Raw genomic sequence first — 18,605 nt, 5'->3', positions numbered from 1 at the left:
CCATAAAGCAGGATCTGATGTAGCAATTTGTGGTGTGCAGTTTTTCTCACTGCTATTTCTGTCATCATGCGAAATGGATTCTTCTTTATCGTTTCTCTCCTTTTTATGTAAACTAGATTTTTCTTTGTCATTACTCTTCTTTTTATGTGAGCCACATTCTTCTTTATCATCAGTTTCCTTTACACCACCAGGAAAATTGGACAATTCTCCATTACGTTCCTCACATTTCCATTCCTTATCTTCAGGTAAATCTGTTAATTCCTTAATAGGACTTCCATCATTTATGCTTTGCCCCTCAATTTCTTCTGCACTGGGAGGATCGCTACTGCCTAAAGCCCGGTCTATGTTGTCCTGTTTCAGATATTTTCCCATCAAATTTGCTCTTTGCTGCAAACTAGATTGCAGTTGAGCTTTTCACTTCGATACTGAGCTGCTGAAGGCTATTTTCTGGGGCATCTTTTATTTTCTACAGGGGAAGAGACCGTACTAGGGAGAGCAAAGGTCTATGTTCCTCAGTCTTAGAAAGTCATCAAACATGTGTTCAGCATGGCAAAAGTAGTAACAGTATTCTTTTATATTGTTGCTTAGATACGGGTTTGATGGATATCTCTGGCATCTCATTAAGTATGTCCTTTATTAGTCATTACTTACACTCTTAAACACACAAGTACATTTTCACAATTCCACAATAAAACAAGGTTCACAATATCGCAGCTGGGCTCTCACTTCACTTCGTTCTTATATCTCACTGACTAACTGGTAACACCCTGCCCCTTGTATACCCATGAGGGCATGACTGACAACATTCTAGGAGGTTCAAGGAAAATGTAATTCCCAGAAAGTCTGGAAGGTTCCATAAAATTCTACAAGTTCCAGAACATTCTAGGAGGTTAGTGAAATGTTTTACTTCAAATATTCTATTAACAACAAAAACAGCACTCCAAGCCCGGCACCCCCCAAGTCTGGCACCCCAGGTGGTCGCCTGGTTCGCCTGCCCTTAAATCTGGCCCTGTCTGGCAGTGTAAAGTCATCTTAAAGTGACTGTAAATAACAGTTATACCCATTTCAATGCCCTCCTGCACTGCCAGAGTACTAATAGTATAAGTGAGAATCACGACTTTTAAACTTCAGATATATTGACTTGATCCCTGTTACTTGACTTTTTTTTTTTTTTTATCAGTAAGCAAATATAATTAAACCTTGTCCTATGCCTAAAAGTGCTAAACATAAATTTTATGCCAAAGAAAACAGCACCCTTACTACAGGGACAGTGTAATCCTGGTCTCACCTGCCAGGAAGGAGAGGGCATAGTCTAGGGTTACCATATGTCCGGATTTTCCCGGACATGTCTGGCTTTTTGGTCCTCAAATCCCCGTCCAGGAGGAATTTCCAAAAAGCAGGACATGTCTGGGAAAATAGGGAGGCATGGTAAGGGGACCGTCTCCTCCCCGGACTCCCACTTTCCGGGGCCAGGCGGCGGCTGTTCGTTCTCCCCACCTGGGCAGTCGGCCTCGGGAGCAGCCGCTGCTGCAGTTCCCACTGCCGCGGGGGGAAGCTGCCAAGCATGTGGCGCTCCGTGGCTGCGGCTCTGGCGCCCGGGGCATGAACCCCCTGAGCCCGGGCCTGCTGCGGGGACCCAGCTGGTGCAATCCCGCGGGCGGCCCCGGAGTGGGGGCAGCAGTCCCCAGCCCCCTCCCCCCCTTCCCGTTCGGGTCCCGCAGGGGAACGAACGGGGCTGCCGATGCCTCCATCCCGATGCCACCCGCGGGATTGCACCAGCTGGGTAGCCAGCCCAGGGGCTGGACGCAGTGGGCGCGCTGCTGGGTCCCCGCAACAGGCCCGGGCTCGGGGGGTTCAGGCCCAGGCGCCAGAGCCACAGCGCCGAGCTTGGCCATCGGCCACTTCCTCCCCCGCGGCAGAGGGAGCTGCAGCAGCGGCTGCTCCCGAGTCCGGCTGGGGAGAAGGAACAGCCGACGCCTGGCCCCGCGGGCTGCCCTCCTACTCTCCCTCCAGGTACTCACCCCAGCCCCGTGCTCCCCCTGTGGCTCCAGGGCCTCCCTCTGCCACATTTTTTTTTTTTTTTTTTTTGCTCTGGTCACCCTGGGGGCGGAGTTGGGGCGGGGACTTTGGGGGAAGGGATGGAGTTGGGGCGGGGCCAGGGGTGGAGTTGGGGTGGGGGCGGGGCCCCCTTGGAGTGTCCTCTTTTTGCAGGACTGAAATATGGTAACCCTAGCATAGTCATTCTCCTCCTCCTCCTCCCCGTCCCTCGCCTTCCTCCAATAGTTTCACAATTGTGGTCTGGGGGCAAGGGCTGCTTTTTTCCTAAGAACTCATGAAGAAAGTGACTTTTAAACTTTGATGTGTTTTTGGCCTGTCTCGGTTAGCGTTGTAGCACTAAAAATCAACTGATCCATTTTTAAAGCCGTTTTAGTTTAACTCTCCATACTTTTCATTTCTCTCTGGCCCCACCCCCAAAAAGAAAACTTACATGTGGGTTAAAAAATTGTATCCGACAAACACCATAAAATATGTTTTAATACAGATAAGGTACAGGCCCCTGAAAATGGGGAGGAAAATCTTTAATCTCTTCTGTAGTAGAAAAAGAACAACTTAGGTAAGTAGTAGTGCTGTATGCTGTCATGTGGGAGTTTTGCGTTTGATTCCCAGTCTCTCTTACTCTGGGCTAAGATGATCAGGAAGTGCTGCAGACACATCACACTTACCCCTTTGGTTGGCTGGCTGGTGGAGAAGTGAAAAAGGAAGTGCCTAATGTCACACAGTAACAATCCTTCTGGGCAGTTAAAGAGTGGATTCATTGATTTGGGAGACAGTCCTATTTATATCTGGTCCTTAACCAGAAGGATGGAGGCTATAACACTTAAAGTCCTAAGGGTCAAAAAACTGTTGGCTGTCTTAACAGCTCTTTAGTAGAAGTGAAAGATCCACTAAAAAGAACTCAGTGTGAAGGGAGAGTCTGCTATAGATTTAATACTGGGCATGAGTATATTCAATGTGGCCCTGTCTTATAACAAACAGCAATTGTTTGTGTTGATTAAAGTATTAAGATCACAGGCAAGCTGCTGGCTTTATATCCATGTTGGCAAAGTGTATTGACTGAGCATGTTGCTCTTACGAGCTTTATAAGAATCAGAGATAATGTACTAACACAGTGCTGCTGTTTGTTAAGCAGTGATCTGAAACAGAAGTGTAGGAATAGAACAGACTCCAAAATAGACAGCCATGTGTTTTGGGAAATGATATGTAGGGTAGTGGCTCTGAATTTGAAGTGGCTGTTGAAATGTGTTACTGGTAGGATTAGAAGATAAGTCTAGGCTTCAAGTACTGATGAGAATGTTAAGAATATCCTCTTCAGTAGTCACCAGTGTATACTTGAGAACTTACACCTAAAGTGTATGTGATTAGTCAAGAGACATGATATTTTGTTGTCTAAAAGTCCCTATTTTGTGCTATTCGCTTGTTTCCTACATTATATTTGTATTTCACACACATGCACAGCTGTGTACTGAAGAAGTGATACCTCCTCCTGCCCACTCCCATTTCAAAAGATCCTCATCAAATTGATTTTTGGATTGATCATGAAGCTTTATCACGCTCTGAGTCGTTTAAGGGAAGCATGATACTGAAATATAAATTCATCAACCTTTCTCAACTTTCTCAACATCCTGTCCTGCTAGCTAATTTAAATAAAAAGTTTTCTGTTCTATAAGATTGTCTTCTTTTTTTAGCATACTCTACAGTTCTATCTCAGTTATGTTTTGAAATTGTCAACCAAAATGGGAAGAAAGAAGTATTATGAAATGATAAATCAATTTTGTTTACTTTTGTGATATGTAATGCTTTCATAGAACCGGAAATGCTTCTTGGCCTATGTTTTTACATATTTCTATGGTTGCACCTTAGAAGTTCTTTTTTAGGGTCACTATGTAATACAGGTTTAACTTATTTTAAATCACTTGCATATATATTCAGTGTCCATGTAAGTCACATGCGGAAAGGCTATGTGAATATACTATTTGTGAAGAACCGTGAGGGTTTAAGCCACAGTATCATTATTCCTAGGCTTAAGAACCAAAATAATACTTTAGTGGAAAAACTACTCTTTCTGGTTAGGAATAGACTTCATTCCTATCATGGTGGTAATTTTTTCTTTTTTTAGTCATCCGTACATATGGTTTATCATACAGATATAGGGTCTCAGGCCTTGTCTAAACTACCAAGTTTTGTCACCCAAAATTGCCTTTTGGCGACAAAACAGTAAGAGCGTACACACTACAATGGGACTTTTATCGCGAAAAACACCCAGTTTTGGCGATAAAAAACTTCCACCCCTACGAGAGACTTTTGTCTTTTCCCCTCCCTTTATTGTCGACAAAGAGCCAGTGTAGACACTGCTGATTGTTTTGTCGACAGGACTGGCTTCCGCCAGCATCCCACCATGCCTGCCCTGCTCTGCTCAGTGTTTTGATCTCTGCTGCCCTGCAGGCATGTGCCCCTCCCCTTTCAAAGCTCCGGGAAGTATCCGTGTGCTGCTCCGTTTGGGGAGCAAACAAAGAGCAAATCATTGGAATGTTCCTGTTCTGCCCGGCACTAGGAACACAGCAGCAGGCAGACTGCTGCTGCAGGGGGAGGGGGACAGACTGCTGTGCTGCTTTGCCATTTCTCTGCACGGAGAGCTCACAGAGCTACTCCTGATGCCGCTCTTGGCAGCGGAGGGGGCTGTGGGAGAACTTGGGAGAGAATCCCCAGATGCGCAGCGCTCAGCTCTTCCTTCCCACAACAGTGCGCTGTGGGAAACATACCCATGGCGCATTGCTCACCCTGTCGATGATGGTGTCCCCAATGTGGACATGATCTGTCGACAGAGGGAGCAAGTGTGAACACCCTTTGGCGATTTTTGTTTTGTCGACTTCTGGGTGTCGACATAAGTTTTGTCAGCAAAACTTGGTAGTGTAGACAAGCCCTTAGAAAGGGAAAAGATTGCCAGTTCCTCATTTTTTTTTTTTGCTCTCCATCCACAAATTATTTATTTTTTTAGAATTGTTAAAGGGCAACCATCTGAGCACAGAAGTTTTAAATAACACGAGTAACTAAGATCAAATAAAATCTGAAGGGAAGATTTTTCAAAGGCAGAAGTGTTAGACACCTACCTTCCCTCTGTGTCTTTGAAAATCTTCCTGCAGACAACCCAGAGTACAGCTCTTAACAGATGAATTTTACACTTTGATTCAAGTGCTACCATCTGATTTCACAGGCCAAACACTTACAAGCAGTTTCTACCCAGCTCACTGGAAGGGAGGCTTTAGTATAAGGTGATCATGTTACAATGTAGTAGTGGATGGTGTGCGCTCGGAGTGGGTGTAAGGTGGCCTACATTAGATTTAAGCTTGATTTAAAAACACTGAATTGGGAGCTATTTTAGAGCTCTACGTTTGTATTTTAAATTTAAGATGGTACAGTAAGTTGCAGTCAGTTACGATCTTCTGAAGTCAGGAGGAGAAGTGTGAAGTAGCCTCATGGCAAAGACAGCAGGACAAGTGTGAATGATTGTGTGGGTAATCTATAGCTGTTGGCTGCTAAAGCCTATAAAGTTAATTTTTAAAATGGGACAATGCTGGGGGGAAATGTTGCTCTCACCATCTCCCTTCCCTTTTGCCCTCTCCACTACATGTATTGGGCACAAGGGTTCTCTGTTTTTATTAGGCAGTGCATCAGCTAAAAATAGTGCAGGCATCTGGGAACTTAATGCTTAATCAAAAAGCAGTATCCCTCTCATTTAAGTCTTTTAAATTCTTCATAGGCCATTTTCTCCTTAGCAGAAAGACTCAATTTGCTGATGAAAATATGGCTTTAGATAAACAGTGCCCCAAGCAAGAGACTAATCCATGTTCACAAAGCCCTCTCTTCCTCGTACGCTTTGTACACCCTATGATGTACAGTTGTGTTTATCTATAAATTTGAGAGAAACATGCACCTTCTGAGCATGCTCCCATAATGTAATAGTCCACTTAACTGGTTTAATTTTTTTTGGTTTGAATTCCTCTCTCTCCTATCCTTGAGAGTGGAAATTATGGTGATGCCAGTAGCCCGTATTAACTATATATAGTATGTTGAAACCATTCTTTAGGCTGATATATAGTGTTGCACAGAATAATGGAATTATGGCAAGGACACCATGAAGCTACAGTACTTTTGGCACCTCCCATCTCTTCACTGTAAATAATCCTAGTAGGTATGCTTCAGCAGCACCCAGAAAGGGTTATAATGGGAGAAAGCTTCACTTAGAGACAAGGAAATCCCTTTCTCCTCACACTCTTTTCACTTTGAAGAAGGATGCTAAATTACTTGCTGAATATAGGGAGAAAACTGAAACCTGCTTTAGGATTCTTGTAGGGCCAAGTGGAATTTTAATTATGGGATTGTTTCATAATCAGTCATAATTTAAACCAGTTTTTACAGTCATCTTAATCTGAGCTGTTAACAGTTGTACAGTCATGTTTTGCTTTTTATTTAAACACTCGTAGTATGAGCAAACAGTGCTCATCGTAAAACTGTTAAGTTTATAAGCACTGTCATTTATGGGTGGTGTGCTTTTTTTCCCACCTTCATTAATTGTGTTATAATATTTAAATACTGAGGCGTAACAGAATGTCTTTAATCATTTTACATTTATTGTTAGAGAGCCCGTAAGTGTTTAATTTAGGCCAGCCTCTTTCTCCTCCTCATGTCAGACCCAAATGCAGATTTTGAAAAGTATATGTTAACTATAATTAAAAAAAATGCAATAATCTAATCTGTATAATGATGCCCCGCAGCAGGATACATATTCTGGAGTTATTTAATAACGCCTTCACAGCTTTACAATACGTGTTCAAAGCCCTGTACAAGCCTTAACTAATTAACTCTCCCAGCAACCTTATGAGGTATATATTATCCCCTTTTTACAGGTGGGGAAACCAAACAAAGAGGTTATCTGACTTTCCAACAGGAATACAGCCAATGGTAGAGCTGGAGTTAGAGTTTAGTACTAGTTCCTTTTCCCCAAACTTGTGTTTATTCCTCTAGCTCTCAATTCCGCATCCCATCCATATTCAGCAAAGGACTTACGCGCATGTTTAACTTAAAACATGTATTGAAGCCCCACTGGAACTTAAAGTGAAGCATGTGTTCAATTAAGTGCTTTGCTGAATAGGTATGCACATGCTCAGATTCTTTTCTGAATTAGAGGCCCTAGATCCCAATTCTTTCAAAACTGGTACAGGCTTTATGTCCACACTAAAGTTGTACCAAGTTAACTGGATCTGTTAAAACCTGATTTACTTAAATCAGTGCAACTCTCTTGTGTGGACTCTCTTAAATAGGTTTATATCACTTTGATTTTGCTTACCGACTTAATCTAATGTAAGGCACTCTTAAACAACACCCACACAGGGGTTGCATCAAAATAAAATCAATTTCTAAACTGATTTAGTTAAATTGGTATAATGCATGTGTGTGGAGAAGGTCAGAATGCTCCTTCAAGTGTATGTAACAATATCCATGCACATCTAGGGTGAAAATATGAGTTTTTATTTTATAAAACAAATGTAGAGTGATTCCATGTGAATACTAAAAGAAAGATCTGTATTAATGCTCTGCATGAAGAATTTGGTTTGTTACTCCAGAATGGTAAAAATGTTGAAGCTTGCCATGGAACAATAATCATCCACCAGACTCTCCTGATTGTGAGAGCTCTGGAAAAAGAGGATAAATTTCATTTGGGTACATAAGGGTTAGTCACTAATTGTAATATTAAGAATTCACAGTGACATATACACAGTGGCCAAAAGTATGTTTGCTTTTAAAGTGTCTAAAGCTCATGTTGCTGCTTGAAGAGAATTAGCAGTAGCAACTTCATCATCTGAAGGCTGTAGCTCAGAGAACTTTAAAGCAGTAGCTCCCTTTTTAACATAATCCTGAAATACTATGTGTGTCAGTTCTGTGGTGAAACCCGTGGAGCCATTACTGCCAGGTAAGGAACGAGAAGGGATAGAATAGAGAGGTACGTGCTGCACGAGAAAGTAAAGTTTGGAGAGAACCAATGAAACAAGTACCCACAACATTACCAATCAAACCAAGCTTTTTATAGGGACTTCAATAACTATTTCCCCAACGGAGACTTCCCTTCAGTCTGCTACCACTTATTTAAGGTGATTCTCTGGTAGAGGTTAAGGTTTGTACTTTAAATGCCGAATGTATTTGTATCAATTTAGAAGAGAACAGTGGCTTGTCTTGACACAATGGTGGATCTTCAGTGGTAGAGAAAATGGCAGTCTAGACCTCTTAGAGTGTTAGTTACATAATGTCAAGACTTGACAAGTGTACTTGACTATTGTGATCAGTAAGGTTTTCTGAGTTTGTGGGGGGGTTAATGCTATAAATGTCTGCAAAATCTAACCTTTTAAAAATATGTTTTCTGATCCATATAATTGAGAAGAAAACAAGCTGAATGTGAACTGAGTCTAAACCAGTTCAGTGCTGTCTCCCAAGTGCCTCTGATGCAGCTGAAAGCTTTCCCAGGACTCAGCAGAATGAAAATGGTGACAGATTTTCTAGGCTATTTATGAGATCTCTTCCTTGTAAGCAGCAGTAAAACTGACAAGTTTCGGGACAGTTTTTAAATCTTCTGCAGCTTAGAAAAGCTGTGCATAAATGCAGAGGCAGGAGGAGGACCCAAGGTTGGAGACTGTATGGAGTAGCATAATTGAACACTAACACTCAGGGCAAAATTAAGCAAATGCTTGCACCAATTTAACTGTCAGTGTGGGGCATTGTGGGACACTGACAGCTGGAGCTCGGGCTCCAGTGCAGGGCTCGGGCTGTCAGCCTCGGGGGTCAGGGCTCGGGCTGTCCACTTCCAGGGACTGACAGCCAGAAGAGTCTGAAAGGCAGCAACAGGCGATGTAAGTATCTACACTGACACTGTATCAAACTAACAACATCAACCGAAGCACTACGCCTCTTGCAGAGGTGGTGTTATTAAGTCAGTGTAATGGGCAACTTACATCAGTGGAAGCTACAGTTTAGTGTAGACGCTAGTTAGGTCGACTAGTAGTGTAGACCAGGCCACACCCTCTAATAGTTCCAGTGAAAGGGAGTAAGAAAGGATGTGCTGAGGTGATTGATACATTTGACAAACCTCACTCAACTTGGAATGGCTGCTGGTTGGGGAAGTTGCTGCCTAGCTATTGTTCTCTCTTGCTGTTTCCTCCTACCATTGCAAATATGGAAATTACTCTGAAGACCTACAGAATTTAATGGACAGTGCTAACCTTTCTCTAGGAACCCTCCCATTGAATCTACAGCAGGGATCTAATTCTCCGTTAAATTCTGTGTTGAATGGGGTGAGCTCTGAGCAACAGAGCGCCGAGTGATAAATCTGCTACATAAGAATCTACTGCTGCAGTTTCCTTTTCTCTTGCTCAGGAGGGATATAGCTTCCATGACAGTTGGAAACAGGGGCGCTGGAATGGGGGTGGGGGGAGGATATTTCCTGAGCCCGTCACCTCGCACTGCCAGGGACTGTTCTGGCAGAAAGGCTGGTGTACCACAGCACTCTAATGACCCCATCAGGGAACAACAGTTACACTTCTGAACTATTAGCCAGGGCTGAGAAAGATGGTATCCCAAAGCAGGGTCTTTGGGCTGAACACTTGTAGGAATCCTATCCTTTCCCCAGCAAGTTGTGGGGAGGCTTGGCTTCTCATGTGCGTATTGCTCTTGGACATTGGGTGACATCTTTCATAGTCACCCTCTGGCTATTAAGTATCTAGAAAGTTTTTTGAGATTTGTGTAATGGAGTTAGTGGAGGGTGGAGATAAGGGTGTGTGTTGTTAGGAGTGTGATAAGGTGGGGAGAGAGAGAGATGAGAGAAATTAGAAAAGAGAAGTGGGGGAGACAAGGTTATCTCTTGAGGTTAACCCCAGAGCGCTGATTTTTACATTTATAAAATAAGTTCTTGTAAAAGAAGAAGAGCACCTTACAGAAGCTTAAGTGAAATTTGACAGTCTTTCAGTCCATTTATCTAAGGGCTTGTAATTCCCATTTCAAGATGAAACCATAATAAATATTGGGCAAAGAATGTAATTGTTTGTTGAGGGCATGTTGATAAACAAAACTAAAAAGTAAACAAAACTAAAAACCTGTGTATTGTAGACTTATGTGCTGGGGCTAGGGTGAACAGGTATTGGGCTCAAAGGAACATTAAGGCAGTTTAATGTCAACTTTACCTGTGTGCCTCTGTTTTTCAAGATTTAAGCATCATTTGCCTTTAGCATGTATGTACTTTATTTCCCTTAGACCACTGGGTCTCAAACTTTTTTATTGGCGACCCCTTTCACACAGCAAGCCTCTGAGTGTGACCCCCCTTCATAAATTAAACACACTTTTTAATATATTTAACACCATTATAAATGCTGGAGGCAAAGGGGGGTTTAGGGTGGAGGTTGACAGCTCGCAACCCCCCATGTAATAACCTCCCCACCTCCTGAGGGGTCCTGACCCCCAGTTTGAGAACCCCTGCCTTAGACAGCTTTGTTTGTATTTATTCTTTGTGTGTCATAGAATCATAGAATATCAGGGTTGGAAGGGACCTCAGGAGGTCATCTAGTCCAACCCCCTGCTCAAAGCAGGACCAATTCCCAACTAAATCATCCCAGCCAGGGCTTTATCAAGCCTGACCATAAAAACCTCTAAGGAAGGAGATTCCACCACCTCCCTAGGTAACCCATTCCCGTGCTTCACCACCCTCCTAGGGAAAAAGTTTTTCCTAATATCCAACCTAAACCTCCCCAACTGCAACTTGAGACCATTACTCCTTGTTCTGTCATCAGGTACCACTGAGAACAGTCTAGATCCATCCTCTTTCAGGTAGTTGAATGCAGCTATCAAATCCCCCCTCATTCTTCTCTTCTGCAGACTAAACAATGCCAGTTCCCTCAGCCTCTCCTCATAAGTCATGTGCTCCAGACCCCTAATCATTTTTGTTGCCCTCCGCTGGACTCTTTCCAATTTTTCCACATGCTTCTTGTAATGTGGGGCCCAAAACTGGACACAGTACTCCAGATGAGGCCTCACCAATGTCAAATAGAGGGGAACGATCACGTCCCTCGATCTGCTGGCAATGCCCCTACTTATACAGCCCAGAATGCCGTTAGCCTTCTTGGCAACAAGGGCACACTGTAGACTCATATCCAGCTTCTCGTCCATTGTAACCCCTAGGTCCTTTTCTGCAGAACTGCTGCCTAGCCACTCGGTCCCTAGTCTGTAGCAGTGCATGGGATTCTTCCGTCCTAAGTGCAGGACTCTGCACTTGTCCTTGTTGAACCTCATCAGGTTTCTTTTGGCCCGATCCTCTAATTTGTGTAGGTCCCTCTGTATCCTGTTCCTACCCTCCAGCGTATCTACCACTCCTCCCAGTTTAGTGTCATCTGCAAACTTGCTGAGAGTGCAGTCCACGCCATCCTCCAGATCATGTGTCCTATTGAGACACATTGATATAGTTAAGATGAGTCAAGGTTTTACAGGTTGCTATGGGCATTTGAGCCCACCTGCTGGATTTTGCAGGAAAAACTGCTCTTCCAACACCACGTTTTGAATCAACTGTATCACAACCCCGTTACAAACAGGTGAAAAGTTGTAGTGTGCTTTCTGGGTCCTTCACAAGTAGGGTAAGAATATGTGCGTTGTGATATGTCCGCCGGCTGGGCTTCAGTAGACTAAAAATCTTAGGTGTTACTATGCATGGGCTAAAGTGATTTTTTTTTCTTTATAACTATTATTTAGCCAGGTTTTTTTTTCCCAATCTTGGTAAAGCATGCCCTCTTCATCGAGGACTCCTTACGTACTAGATTTGAAGCACCAAAGTTCAGCCACTTGCGTTTTGTACAGGGCAATAGTTCGGGAGCGAGAAGAGGCAGTAAGATTTTATTTTGAAAGTGGGGGAGATATTTTTTTTCTTCCAGTGTAAATCCAAAACAGATGAAAGGATGTGCTCAACTTTAAACATGTCACTTTTTAGCAGAGACCAGGCATTGAAAATGTCAGCCCCAAAGGGGAACGTGTCCGAGCATGTGGAAATGAGAATGAAATGGAAACTGTATTACAACCATAAATGTAGAGGTACCTATTGATGACAACTACAACAAAGTTATTGGGTAACTAGGAAGTGACAATACATATACTTCAGTGGAATTTGAAATAAATCATTATAGCAACAAGAATGAAGCTAGAGTAGTTTGCTATCTCATCAGAACCCTGAGGTGTATGTGCAGAGCGGTCCCTTGGGTATGGCGAATCGGGGTGACCGCTTGGGGGGGTCCCCACGGACCAGTGCGATTGGCCAGCGCAGTCAGTCCCAGAAGTGAAAGGTCGGTCCCGGAAGTGACGGCTTTGTTACTTCTGCCCCGGGTCCTGCACCCCCCTAGGGACAGCTCTGTATATGTGTATAGATTGAAAAACTCTGAATTAAAGTTTTGCATATATAAGGGATATTAAAGATTAGCAACACATTTTTAATTAACATATACATAAAGTTTGTAATCTGCTTTAAAGATGAAATGTACAGCATGTGTACTAAATAGGGATCATTTTAATGATGTATTGTTATGCCTTCTGGCATTTTTATTTTTGTAAGACTTTATTAGAGAAATACAAAAAAGGAAAACACTAGTTTGATTTTAACTGTTTGACTTAGGTCATTTTATTTTTTAAAATACATTTTTATTAATTATATGAAAAAGTGCTTACACAATACTTTAGCAGTATGCGAGAACTGTACACCTAAATCAATAAGTAACCTTTGCAATATAAAACTGTACTGCATCCATATCCATAAGAAATCAGAAATACACCTTCAAAAGGTTTGATTCTGTAGTCATTACAGGTTTGATCTAGCATCGGTTGAAGTCAATGGAAAGGCTTCAGTTTCCTTCAACCGGCCTTCGATCAGATCCTACATGAACAAAAATACTGTTTTGATTGCAAGATTGTGCCCTGATTTTATAAGTGGTAGAGGTATAAGCTCACACAGGAAAATAGACACCCCCCCCCCCAAAAGGCTAGACAAAATATTAAAGATATTAGTCACTTATTTTATCAGGCAGTAGGATATTAAAACAGAGAATGATTAATCTCTTTATGCTGCTTCCATACTATATCAAAGAGTGTTTTTTTTTTAAACAAGGTAATAACCCTAGGATAAATCATTAAAATGACAAGTATTAATAGCTGGATGGTGGAAAATGATTTATGTGGTATTGATATGAGGTATAGTAAGTCAGCCAAGTCATCGTACAATTTCATTAATTTTGTTTATGTACAGTAGTCCTACAAAGTTGATTAAAATGATATACATGTTATTACATGATCTTATAATTACAAGTACCTTAATTTCAGTATGCAGCTATCCGGGGATACACCTTGTTGTGTGCATCTTAAATCATTATAACTTATGGCTAATGGTTCTCTCTTTTTTAACTTAATTAAAGTCATATTGGATAATTTGTAACTAGTTGCTAGCAACATTGTTTTGACTTTTTGTACTCTAAATGCACCCAAAAGTAACAGATGTCAAATGTATTTTAAAACTCACATTTTACTGCTTTGACCTTTGTAGCCATAAAATATAGCCCCATTACATCAGTTAGCAAACAATCAGACTGATATTTGACAAGTGGCATTGAAGCTTTTGCTGTATTTATTCATTCTGTGTGTGCTATTGAGACACATGAATAGAATTCCTCTAAGGTGAGTCCTTGTCTAGCTAAGGTGCCAAGGACTCTGCAGGAAATTGAGCCCACCCTGGTGGATTTTGCATGAAGGACTGCTCTTCAACTGTCTCCACAGCATGGTATTTATAATATGCCACTTCCAGAGAAACACTATCCCGATGGAGGAATCACAATCACTATATAACTGCACAATCACTATCACAAAAGAGGAATTATTTAACAGAGTAAGTATTCTGACTTCTTGATGTGGAAATCACTAAGTATTCCTTTTCTGCAGTTATTTGTAAGCTAGTTATTTACAAGGTCATTCATTATATTCCTTTTAGAGAGACTTCATCAAGGGATCTCAAATCCATTTGTAACGAAGATAAAATGCTGTTGCACAGCGCTTCCTTAATGATTCTATATTGAACTTGAACAAAATGCAAAATTAAGAAAAGCATGGATGGTTAGGAAGAGAATAGTTTAGAAAAGTGAGCTGAGAAGGAAGGACAATACCATCTTGTAGCAGGCTTGAAAGAAAAGAGGTGGTATGGATTAGGGTAAAAAAATTAGAAGCAAAATCTCTGTTCAGTTCTATGCTTCAATTTACAGTGATAGAATAAAATTGCTTTAATAGATTAAAATTGTAGAAGGGATTCAGATAAGAGAAACAAAAATGATTAAAGGGCTAAGGGACTGAATTTATGCATAACATAGTCAAATGATGATTATGGGATAACATCCATCTACAAGTATTTGAAAGAGGTAAACACTGAGGTGGCAAAGGAATAATTGAATGGTTCAAGGGCTATAAGTAGGGATAATAGGATGAAATTGAGGAATGGAAAAAGTCTGAATGTCAGGGAAAAATCCTAAAACTGAGTTCTGCTAGTATGAGAAACAATCTCCCAAGGGAAATAGTATAATTTTGCTGTGTTAGAGATTTTTAAAACTAGATTGGACAAAGTACTGCAATAGAAAATTTCTGTAGGAAAAATCCTGCATTATTGTTTGAAGGGGCATGAACTCAATCACTTAATGTCTTCCTCATATCTTAATTTCTAATAACCTTAATGTACATTAGATCACTGAGTTGAGATGGACATAACTTATTACCAGGGATCCTAGAAATCCATTTGCCACTGAAAAATGCGGAATTTGTGTTTTTTCAGAGAGACTTTAGTTTTTACATTTTGTGAAAACTAAAACATTAACTATTCACTAAATTTTACTGAAAGGACCAGTGTCACTTATTCAGTATGCTCAACCTCCCCCTCTTGCGGTTGATTTTTGAATGTGCTTTAAATTTACAGTGGAACCCCATTTATTCGATCTAATTGGAACTGGGGCCAGATCGGATAATCAAAAATTGGGATAATAAGTAGAATTGGCAAAGAGCTTTCTAGCTCTTATTTTAAGATTGGAGGAGGGGTGGCTGATAGCCCGACAGCCTCCCGGTGCTGACAGCCTGAGCCCCATCACTGTCAGCCCCAGGAGGCTGGCAGGTCAGCTAATATGGAGAGCCAGATAATGGAAGCTTGATTAAACGGGGTTCTATTGCATATCAATAAAACATTGCCTTCAACTGATACCTACATATATTGTAGCTAGGAAAACTAAAGTTCAGCATTTCATTTTAATCACGGAAAAACACAGATTTTAATTTTTTTATTGGAGAATTTTGTTTTTTTAATCATGGAAAAGTAGGATCCCTGCTCATTTCCTCATGTTACTGTCTAGCACATGAAGCCTATCATGCATCTTTCTGTGAGGGTAAAAGTGGTCTTATTCCCTAAACAAGAGTTGACTGAAAAAGGAGGCCATTCTCCAGCAGGATGGGTGTTGGTGTAACTTGTGGTGACAAGAGAGATTCTACCTTGAAGAGTTGCATTATGTTCCCTGATCACACAGATGGTCCTTAGGCATGTGAAGATGAGGATAGGGACTTGACTTCTGCTGTACAAGAGCTACCTGTTTGATCTAGGCAGGAGCGTAGCTTCTTCCTGCGTTCTCTGCAAGATGTGGGATTATGGTGTAGTTATCGAGAAGGAAGCGCCTTTATAAATGAAATTGAAAAATTGATTATCCTGAATGAAGGGTGGTAGAATCATAGGATCTGTTCTGAATGCATCTCTTGTTTGTACCAGTCCACAGCCAGTGAAAGTGTTGTGGAGGTATTACGTACCGAAAGCTGTATATTGGCTAAAATATTTTTTCTGTGCCTCATCTCCATCAAATAAGGAAACCTAAATGAATAAGCGGCAATGGTGGGTCAGTTGCAGTTTCTTATATCTGGGTAATTTTTAGATTAAAGTATTTTTTTCCCCTTTTCTTCAGGATCCCCATGCTGAAGAATTTGAAGACAAAGAGTGGACATTTGTCATAGAGAATGTAAGTCAGAACATAGTCATGTTTTTCCTTTTTATGTGTGTGACGCTTAATGATTTTGAAGGTTCATATGCCTTGTATTAAGACTATTGAAAAAGGGGTGGGTTAAGTTTGAGCTGTTAAAACCAAACCTAAAACATTACACCACAATAATAGCAATAAAGTTGCCTCATTAAAATAATAGTTGTATATAACTGTATTGAAATCCAGTTGGGATGCAGAAATATTTTGCAATGCAGGGAAGCAATTTCAACTAACATCAGGAGCCTTCTTGCTTTAATTTCATGAACATTGGAGGGAACATGTATGTTAAGAGCTAGGATACTAAACCTGTAGTTCTTGAGTTGCATTCAGCTCTTCATGGTCTCACACGCGGCTCTTTTCTTTTTCTGATGATAATAGTTAATGCTTATAAAATGCTGTTCATCTGTAGGTGTAGATGTTTGGACTCACCCCTGCAGCGCCTCCTGCTGGCCGTCCAGGGAATTAGCTCACCAGCCTCTGGAGCGCCCTCTGCAGGCCGGTGATCCGACTTGTCGTCCTCTGGCACCCGTGTCCCTCCCAGGACCCGGTGCTCCTATTACTGGGATGCTGCCCCCTGGCAGTACCCTACAGATCTGGGTCTCCCCTCACTGGGGAACCCCCACCCACTATCCCCACCTTGCCTCAGCACTAGGCCACTGCCAGTCACCATCTAGCCCCCACGCCCTGGGGCAGACTGCAGTATAGGCCACTCATCACTGGCAAGGGGGGTTTGGACCTGCTGCCTTGGCCTAGCCCTGGGCTGCCCTCTGCAACCCCCAGTACCCCTTGGCCTAATACTAGGCCACAGCCTGGGGCTTTCCAGGCTGGAGCTCCCCAGCTCCTCAACCTTTCCGCAGCCCTGCTCCGCTACGGGTACCCTGTGTCTAGCTCCTGCAGCCAGGCCCTTCTCTCTCTGAAGACAGAGAGAGACTCTTTGGGCTCCTGGCTCCCAGCCTCTTTATACAGGCCATCTGGGCTCTGATTAGGGTGTGGCCCAGCTGCAGCCACGTCCCCCAATCGGCCAGGGTTTTACCTTGGCCAGCCCCAGCTGTGTGCAGGGCTTTTCCAACCCCTCAGGGCAGGAGTGGGTATCCACCCCGCTACAGTAGGATTCCAAAATTCTTTGCAAAGGAAGTAAATATCATTATCCCCATTTTACAGATGGTGAAACTGAGACAGAGGGAGGTAAAGTGACTGGCCCAGGGTCCTCAGCAGGCCATTGATGGAGCTAGGATTTGAATCTAGGTGTCCTGAATTCCAGTCCAGTGCCCTCTCCACTAGATCATACTGTGCTTGTCTTGTGTGTTTAAAAAAAGAAGACTACTTCTTCAGGTTGACCTCTGTGTATCCCCCTTATTGAGGCAAAAGTGATGTGCTTTCAGAACTCTCTAGGAAGAGTTGATGAATAAGTGAAAATGCACAAGATGGAAGGCAGGAATAGGGAGATCATATGAAAATTAAGAAAAAAGCCCTCAAAATATTGAGAGAGTTGTGATAAAATCACAAAAATCGGCAACATTGCACAATATGGCCAGCAGAACCTTTATGATAGGTAATGGTGCAATCATATTTATGTATTTATAATATAAGGAAAGAACCAAACTTAGTCCTACAAATTCAACTTGTATTCTGAGAGTTAACAGAAAAAAGTACCTTTTTCTTGTAAACTGAACATACTTGATGGAGAAATTATTGCAAGACAAACATGGTATTTCACAATACCATTGAGTCACGTTTTAGAGCAGAATCGCACTTTAATCACTTGACTACTGCTGAATTGTTCAAATACATCCAGTGAAAACATAGGGGTGTTCTGGGTTGCTTAATAGTACCATATACATCAAAGTAGAATCCATCTGTTGTGCTTCTTAACATGTCAAATATTCTAATGTTCCATTGATTTCAATATCATGTTAAAAGCGGAAAGCAGTTTGTCTAGGAAAGGGCCATCAGCAAAGTAGTTCATTTATACTCTTGGTTTTTAAATGTCAAGTTTCTATTTTATATTTTATTGTTTATATTTAATATTTATATTTATTTTGTAAGAATTGCTAAATAGGATGTAGCTTAGTTATTGTTTATCCGCTGTTTCCTTTTTTCACTTAGTTTATTTTAGTTAATGGAAGTCTCCAGCTCCCCTTTTCAAGAGTGCTCCAGAGCTAAGCAAAGTATTCTGGAAGCAACAATGCACCATACGTCCCTTCAGTCCACCCTTCTGAGTATACTGTATTTGGGTTCCTGTGGCCTTGGTGTAAGTTCTCTTTCAAAGATTACAGTGGGCACCTCATGTACTATTGGCAGGACACTACCTCTTTTTCCTTTTACACAGGGAAAGATGTTGTTGTCGTGCTGTAACATGGTATGTGGAAATATCCTGAGGAATGAGCAGCACATGTGAGTGTTAGGGGCTCTGCAGTCTTGTTT

The 18,605-nt window shown here is 41.8% G+C and overlaps 1 protein-coding gene across 29 annotated transcripts in view; it reads left to right on the top strand.

The window, feature by feature from the left end:
• EHBP1 (EH domain binding protein 1) overlaps positions 1-18,605 on the top strand; it is a 326,704-nt gene that overhangs the window by 68,653 nt on the left and 239,446 nt on the right. For 28 of the 29 annotated variants that reach the window (XM_065589733.1, XM_065589736.1, XM_065589735.1 and 25 more), the window contains one exon: positions 16,107-16,160. The exons of the other annotated variant lie outside the window; for it this stretch is intronic. In XM_065589733.1, coding sequence (XP_065445805.1) covers positions 16,107-16,160 — 54 coding nt within the window. The remainder of the gene's footprint in view (positions 1-16,106; positions 16,161-18,605) is intronic. 29 annotated transcript variants of the gene reach the window in all.

This window comes from Chrysemys picta, chromosome 3 (assembly GCF_011386835.1).
Source record: "Chrysemys picta bellii isolate R12L10 chromosome 3, ASM1138683v2, whole genome shotgun sequence".
NCBI classification, from domain to species: Eukaryota; Metazoa; Chordata; order Testudines; family Emydidae; genus Chrysemys; species Chrysemys picta.
This window is presented reverse-complemented; position numbering and strand designations above follow the sequence as displayed.